At 34.4% G+C, this 16,949-nt stretch overlaps 1 protein-coding gene across 6 annotated transcripts in view; it reads left to right on the top strand.

The window, feature by feature from the left end:
• VPS13A (vacuolar protein sorting 13 homolog A) overlaps positions 1-16,949 on the top strand; it is a 238,714-nt gene that overhangs the window by 86,198 nt on the left and 135,567 nt on the right. For all 6 annotated transcript variants that reach the window (XR_004230796.1, XM_031945506.1, XM_031945511.1 and 3 more), the window contains 7 exons: positions 2,407-2,486; positions 6,391-6,450; positions 7,135-7,291; positions 8,555-8,671; positions 8,753-8,856; positions 14,297-14,464; positions 16,315-16,616. Coding sequence is in view for 5 of the 6 variants with exons in the window: in XM_031945506.1 (XP_031801366.1) it covers positions 2,407-2,486; positions 6,391-6,450; positions 7,135-7,291; positions 8,555-8,671; positions 8,753-8,856; positions 14,297-14,464; positions 16,315-16,616 (988 nt within the window). In the remaining variant the exon portion in view is untranslated. The remainder of the gene's footprint in view (positions 1-2,406; positions 2,487-6,390; positions 6,451-7,134; positions 7,292-8,554; positions 8,672-8,752; positions 8,857-14,296; positions 14,465-16,314; positions 16,617-16,949) is intronic.

Raw genomic sequence — 16,949 nt, 5'->3', positions numbered from 1 at the left:
GTATTTTGTAAGATATAAAGAATCTGAGCTTTTTTTCCATGCTTTAGGGAGACTATTCTGGGGGAGAAGTATTCTATCGTGGCTACAGGCAAATGGGTAGTGATTCAGATAAGAAGTTGGTGGCTTTGCCAGCTAATGGTCACTTCTTATCCCACTTCTTCTTCTGGCCTAAAATTCACATATGCAAAATTAGCTTTTTCCCTTGTACTGTTACTGGGTCAAGGTAAGGATAGTATTGTTTCTTTAACAAGGTGCTATCAGCCTTCTTGTTTTACTTTCGTGACTGAGTTTTCCCATTAAGGCTTCCCTTAATTTTCATTTAAACTTTATTTTATAATATAAAACTATTCAGAATTGTGTTAGGAGTAGAGCACATAATATTTGATTTAGACCTCATATTTTCTAGAGATAATTATGAACCCCCTGTTCCTCTACAGCTGTCATTGGGTAGCACTGGGAGTGGTATTATATATGCCTTTTCAAACTATGCCTGCTCTGTTATTTGTGGAAGATAGTTAACTGATTGCATAATAGTCACAAGGCACACAAGGTCTGTTCCTTTTTATTAGTAGTAGAAAAAAATCATAAGAAAGATTCTTGAATACTAGAGAGTTATATGCAGGGTAACTGGTATATCAACTCATTGTTCCTATATAGCTTATAATACTTATGCTGGTATTCTTTTTTGTCTCCATCAGTTTGGAGTAAATAAATGGGGGGGTGGGGTAGATGTCAAGTATTGAATTGGAATTTTCACCAGTCGTGCCTGGCTGCTATATTCCCTATATGTTTTTCTTTAATCTGTTAAATTTTAGGTAAAAACATTACTCTTTCTCAAAATAGTTAAACCATAGGATCATATATTTAGAGCTTATGTGGGAACTCAGATGCCATCTAGTCCAGTCTCCTTATTTTATAGATGAATAAATAGGCCCATGTTGGTTAAGGAATTTGTACAAGGTACAAATAGACTAATTTGTAGTAAGATAGTTGAAGATTTCTTTAGATGGAATTAATATTCTAAATTGCAATAAAAATGTAATGAACAATGAAATGACATGACTATGATTTTATTATGCATTTATTTTAAGGAATAGAAAGAACTTCATACATTATTTCATTACAAAATTACAAAAGCCTCTGAGGTAGACCTTGAACCTGGGTCCTCTGAATCTAGAGCCTTTCTTTTATGTCATACTGTCTTTGCCATGCTTTGTTGTGTTATTCCAAATTAAATTTCTAGTAATCAGCTGTGACCTGATATTGCTAATTTTCAGAGCGAATTCTTCCTCTTTTGTCATGCTTTCACTCCTTTAAAAAAGTTCCCAATAGATAGCCTATCAGGCAAATAACAGACTAAAAACAGCATGCAGCTGGACAGAGAATTGATATGTGCTTACTGATTGGCAAACAAAATCAAACTTACAGCAAAATTAATCTGGTACGTATTTCAGTCAGTAAACATTTACTAAACACTTATTGTCAGGACACAATATTAGCATCTTAATAGTATTTTTTATTGAAGTTCTTTTTAATGTGACAAAAACAGCTCTGAATTCTCTGAAGTTCTATCAAGAGTACAATGTGACAAGTCCTACCCAAACTAGAAAAAGGCTTTGAATGTAGATCTGAGGATAGTACTATCTGAGACTAAATTGGCTACATCAGCAAAGACTTATTACTAGATTGATTACTAGGTGGCGATTTTTTGGTGCTCTAGTAATTACAGATATTCAAAATATTTAATGTGTGTGCATGTACACAACATTGTTGACCTATAGAATCATAATTGCTATAATTGGTAATTGATCAGTTCATGAATATGAGTTATTAGTATTAGTTTCTTAGTTTTGTAATTTTTCTGTTTAATTTTTTTGATATTAGTAGATGATACTGTGTCAATAGTTGTTCTTGTTTTCTTGAATAATTTAGTATTCGTCACAAATAGATACATTCATCCTCTTTTCCTAAAATTGGAACTTCCTATATTTCTCTGCCATATCTCCTTAACACTGCAGAATTGAGGAACTCTGTGCCTTAATTTCATAGTCATCTTCCCTCATCCTTTCTCCGCATAATACTTATGTGCTTGAAGGATATTTCATCAATACTCCCTAGGTTTTCTCTGTTCATGTAAAAATGCTAGCTGAAACTGAGAGATCCCAGCAAGAGGCTGGGTAGTGTCATAAAATCAGGAAAAATATACCATAAAAAATTATGAATTTTTTGAAACTTGGCATCTGGAGATAGGAGAAAGATTAAATGGAAGGAACTGACAGGGTAAATTCCAGAGCCTGAAGCATCTATTTATTGAGTTTTTTAAGTTATGTGGCTGCTTTCATTATCTTAAACCTTATTTTTAGCCTTTTTTTCCTCCCAACAAAGTTTTCAAAAATTTGTTTTTAGATGTAAAGGGTAAACCAGTATACATTGTTACTACATTGGATAATACAGTGGAAGATCTGCTAACACTGGAATATGTTAAGGTAAGTGATTGTTATTATGTTCAGTTTATGTGATGAATATATAATTGAAAGTTTTAAAGTGATTTAAATCATTTTAAAATCACTTTAAAAATTAATCACATTATTCCTGAAATGATACTTTTTCTTTATTTCTAATTACATTCACAATTATTTATTGTAGCTTTTACTTTTCTACCTGTCAGCATCTCAACCAACAAACATTTTTAAGTGCTTATTATGTGCTAGACACTATTAAAACATTAAATATACAATTTGCAAAAAGTAAAATAATTCCAAGAACTTAGATTCTAATGGGAATTCAGGAGATACATATATTACTAAAAATAATATCTAATGGGAATTCAAGAGATTACACATATCACTAAAAATAATAGCCTAATTATAAAGTGAATAATTAGAAATATATCCAAAGTTTTTAAATGCAAGGTAATTTAGAGTGGAGTTCATTGGCATTTGAAGAGTTGGGAGCAATCACGTTTCATGCAGATGTTGGTTCTTGAGCTGCATCTTTTTTTTTTTTTTAATAGCTTTTTATATGCAAAACATATGCATGGGTAATTTTTCAACATTGACCCTTGCAAAAACTTGTGTTACAACTTTTCCCCTCCTTCCCTCCACCCTCTCCCCTAGATAGCATATAGTCCCGAACATGTTAAATATGTTAACGTATATGTTAAACACAATCTTGAGCTTCATCTTAAAGGAAGAGAAGGCACTTATAAGATTGAGGGAAGGGGAACATGCATTCCAGAAGTATGGTATATGCAGTGAATGCAAAGGCATAGAGATGAAAGATGAGTGTTATATGTGAGGAATAGAGAGAGAAGACCCATTTGTGTGGATTGAAGAGTGAAGGAGAGATAGTAATATCCAGTGGGAAATTTGAGAGCCTTTAAAAGCTAAATAGAATAGTTTTATCTTTGATTCTGGAAACAAGAAGAAGCTATTTACAGCTATTTGAGAAGGAGAATTACATGATCAGATCTGGAAGGAAGAGTACTTTGGCATTAATGTGGAGGATGAATTATAGTAACTGAGAGACCCCAATTGTTTTTTTTTTTTTTTGGCAGGAATCTAGAGTTAAAAGCTTTGAACTTAAGTGGCAGTGGTGTGTCTGAAGAGGTAGGGAGAAATGTGGAGGTAGAAATGTTAAGATGTGGCACTTGATTAAATATGTGGGATAAGGAAAAGTGAGGAGGTGAGGATAATGCCAAAGTTATGAACTTGAGAGGCTGGAAGGATTTGACAGGAATAATGAAGCATAGAAGAAGAGATGGTTTGGTGTGAAAGATAGTTGAAGTTTGAGACTTAAATTTGAGTTATCTTTGGGATACTACTTGAAAATTTCCATTAGTTAATGGGTACTGGAGGGTTGAAGCTCAAAGGAGGAGATTGGAGCTGTGTGTGTATGTGTACACACACACACACACACACACACACACATACATACACATATATAATATGCATACTATGTATACATAAATGTAAACACAAATTTACATAACTATGTAAAGCATCTGCTTTGAAATATTAGTTAAACCTAAGGGAGTTGATGTAGCTACCTAGAATATGGAGGGAGAAGAAAAGGTCTAGCAAAGAATGATGGGACTTCATAAAATCAGGCATTTTAAAACAACTCACTACTCTTTCCATTTGTAATTTTGTATTTTTGTAGAAAAGTTATTCATATAGTGGCACTTGTTATGTTATCAGCATAAAACATTATTAAGTCTAGGATAATTGAAATTGTAAATATTAGAATTGCATAGGAAAAGGGTTTTACTTTGTTTTCAGTGATAATTGTATTCTACCATGGAATATTTTAAGGAGAGCTTTTGATGTGTATTTTTGAGGATTTTATTTTCTGTAAGATAATATTCATATATAAGCTAAAAGTATGCTAATATACCCGAATGATGAATAGTGAACACTGACAATTTAGAAAGATTTTAAAGTCAAATTATGATTCTTTGAAATATTTACTAGTCCATTTATATTAACTTGCCTATGATAAAGGATGGATTAATAATTAACCTGAATGAATTAGATATCTCTTAGTGTTTGTCATAAAACAGGAAAGGCATGATCATAGGTGATTGGCAACACTTTTAAAAATTAAATCTAAAAATACCTTCTAGACAAGACTGATTTTTCTTTTTAGTCTAAAAATATTTGTATAATTTAATTCATAGTATTAACCAATATTAGTTTGCAAGTAGAAAATAATTTTTAAAAAATACACTTGGAAAGTACTTTTGATTCAGGCAGTAGTATATCATAGGTCTGGGAAAATTATATAGTGATGAAGTAGCAGGTTGGGGGAGAACAGTTCAGAATGTGAAAAGTTCACATTAGTTGTTATTATAATCCAAAAATGCCCTTTATTGAGGTGAAAAGTGATGTTTAGGGTATAACACCAAATGATAAGATTGATGTAGGCACCAAATTTTGGGAGTTTGGTCCTGTGAATTCTCTTTGGGAAAAAGTAGGTTTATTTAGGAGAAGAAATTACAGACAAAATGAAGAGATAACAATAGACACTAGGAGTGGTAAATATGAAATAGAGCTGGAGAGCATAGAATTAGACCACAAGAGGCATGGGGAAGGGGTGAGGAGAGAGACATCACCAGGCAGAATGCCATAGGAGTTTTAATTCCAAAAGGGTTCATTCAGCAAAGGTGGGTGTGGGCAACTTTGGGGGTTTGGATTTGTGACTGGACACAGCAAAGTAGGGCTACCCAAAACTCCCACAGAGACTGGGACTATAAGGTTGAGCTCATCTCTTTCAGTGCCCTTCCTTGTGTGTAGGACGTATGCTAGATCCCTTTGCCAAATTAACCAATCAGAGACATCTCCAGGTATAAAATATTTATTTAATCCCTGCAAGTAGAGGCCCAGACACACCTGGGAGCCATCCCAACTCCCACCATGTGCTCCTGGACCCTGGCCAGTGGGAAGTAGAATAGTGGATTAAATAGGAAAAGACCAGAGCCTTTTCCTTGGATAGACTAAAAGGATATAACCATCCTTGACCAATGGTCACCTATGTTATCTGCTTCCTGGGGGTCACTTCCTGTAACTTCTCTAATTTCCTGCATCCCAGGGTTCAAGGTCTGACCCTCCAGAGATCATGTGACCCCTAGGGTCCCTCCAGAACCCAGAATCCAAAGCTCAATCTCCCAGCTCTGGGAACTGGGATAAAAAATGTGATTCAATACTGAGAAATACTTCATCCAATCAGTCCCATTCACCTGCTTGCCTCAGGGAGTAATCTTATCAGTGCTTCAGGCTTTCTCTACCAACTCCACCTAGTTACTCATGGCTTCTTCCAAAAGATTCTTGGGCAAAATAATAAATGATTTTAACTACATGCTGTGAGTGAAGAGGCTTTTTAAAGGTCAGGAGCTGAGGGGAAATAAGGGTGGGATCTGGGGAAGTAAAAGGAATTAGGGTGGGTCCTACTTGAGAACAAACATCCATTATGTATCTGATTGAGCAATGACATATGAGATCTAAGAAATCAAGTATGCCTTTAAATATACTTACAAAACAGTCTCTAGAATTTGACCAACTTGGGAACAGAATTTGGGGAAACAGGGTTTGACTAAAGAGCTTCATCATTCTTGAAAATGGATAGGATGGGCTCCTTAAGAGTTCCTACTCCACACTAATGATTTTTGGGTGCTTTAAGGATGATTTTACTGTCAAATTTTGTAGTTGATTAGATAGAAATTTAGAAAGATATAGTTTGAAGGATTTTTTATTCACATTCATTATTACTTTTCTCTGTAGTAGGTATAGTCATAAATAACTACATATACAAATGGAAAATTTTAAGCACATTATGTTAGATTATAAATTGGTTACATATTCATATGTCTCCTTTTTCTTTTTGTTTGTATAGGCTGATACGCTTGGAACAGACCTTAAATCGTCCTATAAGAATATTGTACAGCTGTTAAAGGTATAGGTACAGTATAGCCACAACAAAGTAAAAACCCTAAATATTTTATCTATATAACTTTGTTGTGCCACTGTTCCCTTTTAATGTCCTGACCCGGTTTCTCTAATTGTCCTATTCAGTTATTCTGCCTCAGGCTATAACCATTCCCTCTTAATCTTTGATAGGATAAAGGTCTTATATCTTAGACCTTAGGCTATAATCATTCCCTCTTAATGTTTGATGGAATAAAGGTCTTTATCCATTTTAGACATCATTAGAATATCAGGAGCCTCTCCAGTACCTCCTTCCATTATGTCATCCTCACCCTAGGTTCCTCCCCCCATTAGGTCATCCCCATCCAGGTACCTCTCCCATTATGTCATTGGTCTCATATCTGACATTCACTGCTGGATTCTTTGAGACAATAGTCTCATTCAGCCCTGGGACCAAACTATGGCTCCATTTGGTCCTAGTAAATCCCTCCCTTTTAAATAAATTATTAAATTGTTCTCTAATCTCCGTCTTGCTCAGCTTCTCCAGCATTACAACTTGTCAATTGTTTTAGGAAATTATTGTTTTCTATTCAGTTGTAAACTATGCAAGAACTATACCTTATACATCTGAAAAATTCCCCATCCTTAACATAGTAGGTGCCGAATGAATAATTATTGTTGATTAGATAATGCAATTAATTTTGATTTGTAGGTAAATTTTTCTTCTTTGGATATTCATTTGCACACTGAAGCACTTTTGAGTATTAGGAATTTTATAAGTAATCTCCTTCCTGAAAGAGAGAGAAAATCACCCTCAGAAAGTCAAATTGTAGAAATCGAAGAAAAAGGAGAAGTAATTAAAAAATTATGTAAGTTTTTACAAATTGTATTTCACATTTTATATTAGAGTAAATTATTATGAAGATTAATTTACTCAGATTCCATATTAATATGTTTTATTGTTAATAAAATTCCACTTGCCCTAAAATTTAAGTGTTGGGATCAATTCTAGATTAATCAGATGTTATATTATTATCACTACTATTGTTATTTCAAGCCTGTGATTTTATCAATGTAGGAAACTTTTGGTATACAAACTTTGTACACTATATACACTATACCATCTCACCCTTGGAGATGTGAAAATTAGCTCATAAAATTCATTACTTGAATTGATAAGAAAAATGTTTAAGGATGTAAAAGAAAAAACTTTGATGACTTAAATATATAATTAGTAGGCTGCTTAAAGATATTCAGGTTTTAGTTTTGGTAGATATCTAACATTTCAGAGGAAGAAAAAGTAAAAAGAAGTTTGTTATGATCTGGAGAGAAAGGGCATCTCCCATTTGACAAGGTGTTTGTCAGTAAAAGGGGTACAAAACATAAATTGAAAGACACTAGATTAAATAGAACAGAAGCCCTCCACCCTTTAACCTTTTCTCCCATTGTTTTGGGGGAGTACAGGCTTACACCCTAAACTGGGAAATCTATCCCAGAAACAAAAAAATACAGATCAATATTAATAAACTCTTAATTTAAATTTCCCTAGAGAACTGCTATACAAGCACATATCCTGAGATAAGAGAATTTAAAGCCATTATCACTTTTAAAATAAGCACTTAAATGGTAATTAAGAGTTGGTGGGAAACTGGTAGGGAATATTCATTTAAAACTATCCAACACCTGAGCTTTTTAGCTATAGCTCTATTTGCTATTGTAATATCTCTAGTTATAATTAAGGTATAATTTAAGGCTATTTTCCCATGAGAGGTCTTCACTCAGTTAATTCCACACATAACTAAAAGGAAGAAATATTTTCTCTTAGTCTGAGAATTCCTAGTATGGGACTTCCTTTACCAATCTAGGTCTCATTCAAAGTATAATTTATTTATGGTTTAGAGAGTTGCTTGAGGCAGTGTATCTATGTTCAAATAAACACTAGAAGAGAAATATAAATAAAGTCAGGTATTTTTGATTAAGCCTAGGTGGACTACCCATTGGATAATATGGCTCTGTTACTTGATTAATCTTTCCTTATTTCAAAGATTTGATATTTTTGCAATCCTATTGATTTAACTAAATTTTAAAAATAGTTCATTGTATTTGATAATTGTATTGCATGACATCTACAGCCAACAGAATATCTAAGACTGAAGATACTGTCAACCTAAAAGTCATTGCTGAATTGTCTTGCTTACGTATCTTTATTGAAGACCAAAGATGTAGAATTGCTGAAATTACAATAGAAGGTAACAATTTTTAAGCAAAATTAAATTTAAAAATTTTAATTTGGAGCAAGTATATTAATTAATATTATTTCCCTCTTTTAGGGTTTGATTCTCAGGTTGTAATGAGACATGCCATAAGTGAAGTAAATGTAAATCTGAAAAATATAATTATTTTAGATTCTAATGAAATGGCCTTATATAAAAAGGTAAGAATATGTTTGTTCACTAACAACAATTCACAAATGACAGTTTAATTTATTTGTCTTTTATTATTTTGATTTCTTAAGGGTAGGGACTATCTTGTTTTTGTATTTCTAGAACTTAGCAAGGTTCTGGTACCTATTAGGCATTTGATACTGATAGACATAGTTCTTTTTAAGTATGTAATTATGGTAAGTTCCAAAAGAATTTAGCAAAGGACCCAAGAGAAGAGAGAGAGATTTATAGGACAAAATTGATCAGAGCTTCATGTGACTTACCTACTAATTTTATGACTTACAAGTAGGTTTGAGACTATTGTCTCAGGGACTTGGTTATCACTGAACAACAGATTATCTAATAATCAGTAATGTTTATGGTGTTGAGTTTGGAAAGGGGCCTCAAAAGATTGAGGTCACAGACTGGTATTGGAGGTGTCCCAAAAGAATTTGCACGCTTGAACCCATTTCCTGGTCAATGGGCAAAGGTTATTCTAATTGTAATGCCATTACAAGTGGTCTAAATTCCAAGAGAATTTAGCAAAGAAACAAGGAAACACATTTATCTAGTTTTTCATGTTACAGATATGCCAATTTTATGGCCCAGAGGTAGAACCAAGGAGTGGTCTCTGGAATTAACCAAATTACTGATCAACAGACAGCCAGTAATGTTTATTGACAAGCTATTATTCTTAGATTGAATGTGAGGTTTCCTTGAGGCAGATTCCAAAACCAAAAGATTTAGAATCACTGACTTGTTAGAACAGAAGCTCCCTAAAGTCAGGGGGTCTCAGAATCATTAGTTTCCCCTAGAAGCTATATTACATTATTTTCCCCCTCTCAAACAGTCATACTCCAAATTCATTTGGGACAAAGGGATGGAGCTGCTTCATGCTGATAAAGAGTGTAAGGCTGTCCCTGCCTAGTGGGGTTCAGACCAGGGAGGGGAAGCACGTGGCATGAAGATGGCGGCAACAGTATTCAGAGGGATCCTGAGTATCACAATCAGTTAGCCAATGGTATTCAAGGTGAACAAATAATTGGAAGTTTATAGCTTGGAGCCTGGAGGGAACAAATCTCATATGTAGGTTTATAAATACAGGGGCCAAATATAAGCCCCCCAAAATAATTAAAAGTGGAGTTAGTATGGGTGTTAACTAGAGACAGTAACCTGGAATCCCACCCAGAGGAAGACTGGAGGGGGGAGGGAGGGATGAGATGAGATTTTCATGAATGTCTTGCATCCAGCCAGCTTTCTCTAGGATTCTCTCGGTATGAAGCTCAACCTTTTTCTGAGTTGTTGATGCCCTACCCAGGGAACTAGCATTGCTGTAACTCTTCTTAAATACTAAAGAACATTTTCCCCAAATTCCCACTTTTCCTTGAAGGGGTGAGGGCAGTGTCTGAAGCAGTGGTTTTTATACAGTAAAAGGAGCACTCAGATGACCTAGGATGAAAAGCACCATAATGTTTAAAAAGTGTTAATCATTGGATAGAGAGGATTATAGGTTGAGGAGGGTTCCAGTCATCAGCATTCCCTTTAGCAAGTCCCTCAGAAACATCATAGAATGGAAAATCCAATTTACAAAGAAAAGCATATCCCTTAGATGCACAGATGATACCCAAGACCAAGTTTTGTAGTGGCTTCCTAGTTAGTTGTCCCCAAAGATGATTATAATCACATGACATTATTTCAATCGAAATGTTAGTTCTCAGGAGGTGATGAAGAAGCTTTAAGGAAGATGATGTAGAAGCATTATGAGCGAGTTTGCCAGAATAATTTTGGAATGGATGTCCTACAATTATTGTGTGGGTAAGAGATCCTTTCTGGCAAGAAAACAGGAGATAGCCAGGTTAAGGTTATTCCCCTTGGGGGTAGCTAGTACAAATGGAGAGGCATCCATGGTGGGAATGGTGACATTTGGGAATGGGATCTTTGCAGATAATGCATCAGGTCCCATCTTTGGGCTGCCTTGGGAATGCTTAGGGCAAACCCAACTGTCCTGAATGCCCCCACTGCCCCTGGAGTTCCCTTGCCTGACTAAGGACTAAGGAGTTATCTCCCCACTGGTGGGGGCCACACAGTGACATCAAGAGAGCTGGCGAGAAAATACTAGGAGCAAAGCTCTCATCCTTGGCATCCTCAGAGAAATTTTCCAGGTGTTAAAGTCACACCTGGAAAAAATGGGAAATAACAGGAGAGATAGAAAGCTAGAATGAGGGAGAAAAGGAAACAGACTGTCACCCTGTGTGTTTCCAGTGTTTTTAACTGGAGGAAGAGCAGTTTCAGGTCCTCTCTGAGTTCACAGGAATATTCAGGAATGGCTGAGGGAGAAGAAGTAATAGGAACAGTACTTTTAATTCTAGAAACATGAGTCCAAATGGGAAAAACCTTAGAGTTTGTACCTAATTCTCTGGAGTCTCCAGGCAGAGGTTAGTCAGGACTCCACTTCATTTTCTCTACCTTCCTAGAAGTTTGAGGCTGCCTGGCAGGGTGCAGATGATAAGTAATTTTTAAGTGCCTCAACTACCTGTTGAGTTATTTGAGAAATGAAGGCTGGGCCATTGTCGCTCTGCATAGAGCTGGGCAGGCCAAAAAGAAGTTGCCACTGGCTGGCCTCTGAGATTAGAAGCTGGCCTGAGGATGTAGGGTGTAATAGGACTTTTTTTTTTTGCTGTGAAAAGTCCCCTTTCTTTCCATATAGTTCCATGTGGGTGCAAAATATGAAAAGTGTATTTGGAGTTTGTATAGATGTTCATTCTCATTTTCCCCAGTTCCAAAGCCCTTGTAAGGGGAATGGGTTAAACTTTCTGGGCAAAAGTTTCAGGAGGCAGTGGCTTAACTTCCAGGCTGCTATTAAGGTTTATCACAGAATTACCTGCCTTCCTTTCCCCATTTTCAAGAAAACTCGACCCATTCATAAACCATTAACCATCCGGATTGTCAAGAGGAATGTCCCTCAAATCAGGTTGTCTGGAATAGACAGAATTTAAAGCTTCCTCACAATTATGAATTAACTCTCAGGGAGCAGAGTGTTATGATTGAAAGTATGGCAAACACGGAGGGTTAAGTTGAGGGTGTCTAGGAGTGTCTGATATCTAATATGCTTTTGGCTTCCAAAATGCTCTGAACCCACTGAGGGGTTAGAACCTCCAGTGGTTGGCCTAGGGTGAGCTTGCAGGCTCCCTCAGTTAGAAGGGCTGGGGCAGCCACTGCTTTAAGACAGCAGGGCCACTTGATGATACTCAGTCAAGCTTTAAAATTCTAACTGGATTACTTTTAGAGAGTGGGACCCAGGACCCAAACTGTTCTCCATATCTGAAGGCCTTCTTCCTGCTTGCCTAAAGGAATTAATTTTTATCAATTCCTCTGCTTACCACCTTAAACAATGAAGACCTCATCATAAACAAGACTTAGAAAGTTATGTGGTACTATTTGGAATGTGCCTCTTCTGCTATATAGAATTTGATATTCTTTTAATAAAACCAGCATAGTAACTGTCTTTTCTAGATGTATTATGTAGAAAAGCTTTAAGTGAAAGCATGTTGTACAGAAGTGTCAGGCAATTTAGTAGTGCATGATACACTTCTTTCCACAAATAAAGATGGTTTCTGGAAAAGGTGAGCTTCTGCTAGAGAAGTACTTGATAAATTAATAAATAATACCTCTTGATATGTTTTCTATTTTAAAGATGAATATTCACACATTTTCACATTTGAACGTCAAAGCATCCTCAGTTTTTCATCTAGTTATTATCTTCAAAGTAAACTAGTAAAGCTCAGAGAAATTAAATTACTTGCTTAAAGTGACATAATCATCATTGATTCAGGGTTAGAACCTAAATTTCTTCTCTTATTTTCAGAAACTTTTAGTTAACAAATGGCAGACATTTTGACCTAGGTTTTCAACATACAATCAGTTTCCATTAGTGAGAAAATGTTGGCATATTGGGATTCAAAGAATCCCAAATTTCCTACAAACATTCTAGAAAAGATCTAAAAATGTGCCACTTAAAAAAAAAAAAAAAAGCCTTAAAATTCTCTACCCAGTCCAAGATTACTACAAAAAGATTGTCATAATTCTGTAGGAAACCCTGAATGTAAGTCAAGATAGTGGGAAGTGGTCCTGCAATAACTAGAGAAGTAACCCTAAACAATTCTAGGATTTGTGAACAATTCATTCAAGCATAAAAGATGGCCATTAGTCAGTTGAAAGAAGAAATCCAAATTTGTAGCAGTTACATGGGGAAAAAAAAAAGATCTAAAATATTAGTATTAACGGAAATGCAAATTAAAAAAACTCTCAGGTCCCACTTTATCACCAACACATTGGCAATAATGGCAAAAGAGGAAAATGACATTTTTGGAGGAGTTTTGATTTGATCCAGTCATTTTGGAAAACAATTTGAAACTATGTTCCAAAAATTAATAAATTTGTATATATCCTTTGAGCTAGTTATACCATTATTGGCTCTGTATTTCTGAGATGTGAAAGAAAGAAGAAAAGGGATTATGTTAGTAAAAATTTTTATAACAGCTCTTTCTGTAGAGGTGGGAAAAAAATAGTTAGATTATATTAAAAATTTCTGTTATATTTGTTAAGGGACATAATATGATAGAATGCATTACTAGATGAAGTAAAAATTATAATTACTTTTGAAATATAGCTTTTGTTTTTAGTGGAGTGATCATTTTAGTTCCCTTTTGGCTTAGAAGGAGACTATATTGGCTCAGAAATAGGAAAGAAGAAATATTTAAAATTTGCTCTTCCTAAAGGTATAATAGACTAAATTTCAATAAACATAAATAATTATTGTTTGCAAGGTACTGAGAAGACAAAAAGAAAACTCAGAACAGTAGATGTACATAAGGAGCTTACCTTTTTTTTTTTTTTTTTTTTTTTGTATAAATTTGTCCCTACAATTAAGCATAAGGTAATTTTGAGAATAACTGAGAGATGATTATTTAAAAAAAAAGAGATTGCATAAGACTATTAGAGAGATAAGTATGCCATAAAAATGGGGAATTTGTTGTTTGTAAGAGATGCTTCAAATCAGAAAGATTCAGATTATTTCGAGAGTGCCCTTGAACTGCTGTTCCCTCAAGATCATGTGAAAGTATAATAACTATATCTTTGTTTTGCTATATAGTTTGAAAAACAGGGATCTATATTGAAGCTTCTTTGACCTGAAGGTATTGGTTGTGAGGGAGGGGGGAAGGGTCATGCAGATATAGCAAAGTGGTTCTTGTGAACTCTTTGCTTTGTCATTTTGACTTTCCTTTCCTTCATTATCAGAACTGTTAAACAGATTTGTAGCGTTTGGTTAGTTGAATTTTGATAGAGGAATTTCAAATTAATAGTATTTTGATATTGGAATATCCTATAAGCAGAGCATTTTTGAAAATGAAGTTATATTGAATTGTAATTTAATTATCTTTCCTCTTGAAGGTTCTTTATATAACTGGAAAAGAAGTCTTCAGTTTCAAAATGGTTTCTTATTCAAATGCTACTGCTGGTGCTGAATATATAAATATGAATGTGGTTGACAGTGAAGTTACTTTAACTGTTGGCTGCATTGAAGTTGTTGTAATAATGAAATTTCTATATTCTGTAATGGTAAGTATATAACAACTTAAAAAAAAGTATTTAGAATAATTATGAATTCTGTAAGGCTTCATTTATTTACTTAAGGTAATTGGGAAGGAATGCATAATGGGTAATTAATGGAATTAAAGGAATGCAGTGATTTTTCCATGTTTAAAATGAGCAAAAAATGTGTTAGAAATGAAAACTTCAGACCCAAATTCTTGGAGTGAATGGAGGAAGTCTTTATTATATTTCTTGCAAGAAGCAGACGTCATACTCCTTTAAGGGGGCACAAATGCAACTTACAGAAGCAGAATTATATTCCATAATCCTAGCCTGCCTCTTTATACTTTTCTTGGAATTTCAATTGGAGGAGATATTTCCAAAAATCCAATATTTCATAAGACTTCCATTACATGTACTCCTTAATATGTTTCCATGTTCCCTTCTCCCCTTGCCACATCATCATATGTTAAAAAATGGTGGATGTCTCCTTCTTGAGGGAGGAGAAAGTAATATACATGAAGTTTATATAGCATGCTCAGTTAAAACTTTTACTTGCCCAGTGCATAAACCCAGGCCATTTGCACTCAAGCAGCATCTATGGTTACTTCTATTGAATTAAGGCATTGTTTAATTCTCTTCAGCCAAGATGTACTTGCCCTAGAACATATATCACATTCTTTTCTACCATGCCAATGAAAAGGGAGTCTGTGAGAATCTGAAACTTTTCACGAATGGAAATAAAACCTTACCATTTTACTTCTCACAAATAGAAAGTGAGAGGAGATCTTAGGTGTTTTATTGTGAAAGTTGTAATACTATTAATTGTTGTCACTCTTCCTTCTCCTCTACTACTACCACTACCATTACTACCACCAACTTATGGTTTGCATAATCCTTTAAGGAGTACAAAACACTTTTTTTTTTCTGACAACAGCCTTCATAATATGAATAATATGCTTATTAGGCTTTGCATAGCTTTTATATAGGATTAGACATTGCCACCCTTATTTCCTGTTCTGCATTGATTTTCATGTAGCAAATAGTTTTGTGGTGTTTTTTTTTTTTTTTTTTAATATCACTGTAACCATCAAAATTCAGATGGACAAAAATAAGACTTCATAAATGAGAATGTTTCAGAATTTACTTGTGTAGGTGAGAAAATATATGAATATAAAAGTCTCATATGAACATCATCAAAAGGAACATTACATGATCTGATGTTAAAATTGTGAATTAATTTAGTAGTTTGTGGTACCTGACATGTTGATTGTCATTGTGTTTCCCTCAGAAAAAACTGTCCTGTGGCATCCCTCATTTACTGCCACACCCTGTGGAGCTATTTTATCAAGTTTGGGAACTGCAGTTCTAAACTTTGAATTAATAGTAAATTGAAGAACAAAGATTTTCAGTAGTAGAGAATTTTGTTCCTCTTCCTTCTCCTCCTCCATTACCACCATCACTATTTACCTTTCTAGAATGCTTTAAGGATTACAAAACACTTTTTCCTATAACAATCCTTATAGCATGGTATTCAATGTATGGAGTTATTAATATCCATTTTGAAACTTATTGGTGTTATTTTGCTTGTTTACAGATTTTAACTTATTTAAATTCTTGTATCTAAGTGCTAATCATAATTAGTTCTAATAACTAGATTTTTTAAAATCCCACCATCTTTTTTTGTATTAATCCAGTGGTAGAGCAGGGAAAAAAAATGAGGATGCGTGGGGTACTGAAAACATAAATAGCCTAGATGATAACACAAAAAACAATTATAAACAGTGATAAACATTTAGTAGTAATATTATTCCTCAATTTAATAGCTTCATATATCAAAAACTAACATAAGGAATATAATTTTGTAATTCTTACAGGCTTTTGTAAACAACTTTCAAAGAGCAAAAGCAGCTTTGACTGAGGCAACAGTTCAAGCAACAGGTATAGCTGGTGGCGTAAAAGAATTGGCAAAAAGGAGTTCCCGATTGTCATTGGATATTCATATCAAGGCACCTGTGGTAGTAATCCCACAGTCATCAGCATCCATAAATGTCTTAGTTGCTGATTTTGGGCTAATTACAATGAAGAACAAGTTCTATATAGTGTCAAAGAGCCATCATAATCCTCCCCCTGTTATTGATGATATAACAATAAAGCTGAGTGAGATGAAACTCTACAGGTATAAATGTTTGTTGATGGGTATACTGGTTAGATTATTCAGGATAAACAAGTCTTTACACTACTTGGGAATTTTATTTTCTTTAGCCTACACTAAAGTTGAGGTTTTTTTTTTTTTTTTCAATGTAGTATTCCTAGGAAAGACAATTTAGTGCTATACTATGGTTTGGTATCCTGTTTTCTTTGTCTTGCTCTTTTCATTAACTAAACTGTGTAGTTACAATTGTGAATATGAAAAAATGTATTAAGTAGAGTCAAATGTAATCATTGTTCCTAGTTGCAAATATAACAGCTTGAGGCTTATTTGTGCTTTGTTTAAAAAATGGTTGTTTAT

This window comes from Sarcophilus harrisii, chromosome 1, assembly GCF_902635505.1.
Source record: "Sarcophilus harrisii chromosome 1, mSarHar1.11, whole genome shotgun sequence".
In the NCBI taxonomy this organism is placed as follows: domain Eukaryota; kingdom Metazoa; phylum Chordata; class Mammalia; order Dasyuromorphia; family Dasyuridae; genus Sarcophilus; species Sarcophilus harrisii.
Note: the sequence above shows the minus strand (reverse complement) of the source record. Positions and strands in the feature narration are given on the sequence as shown.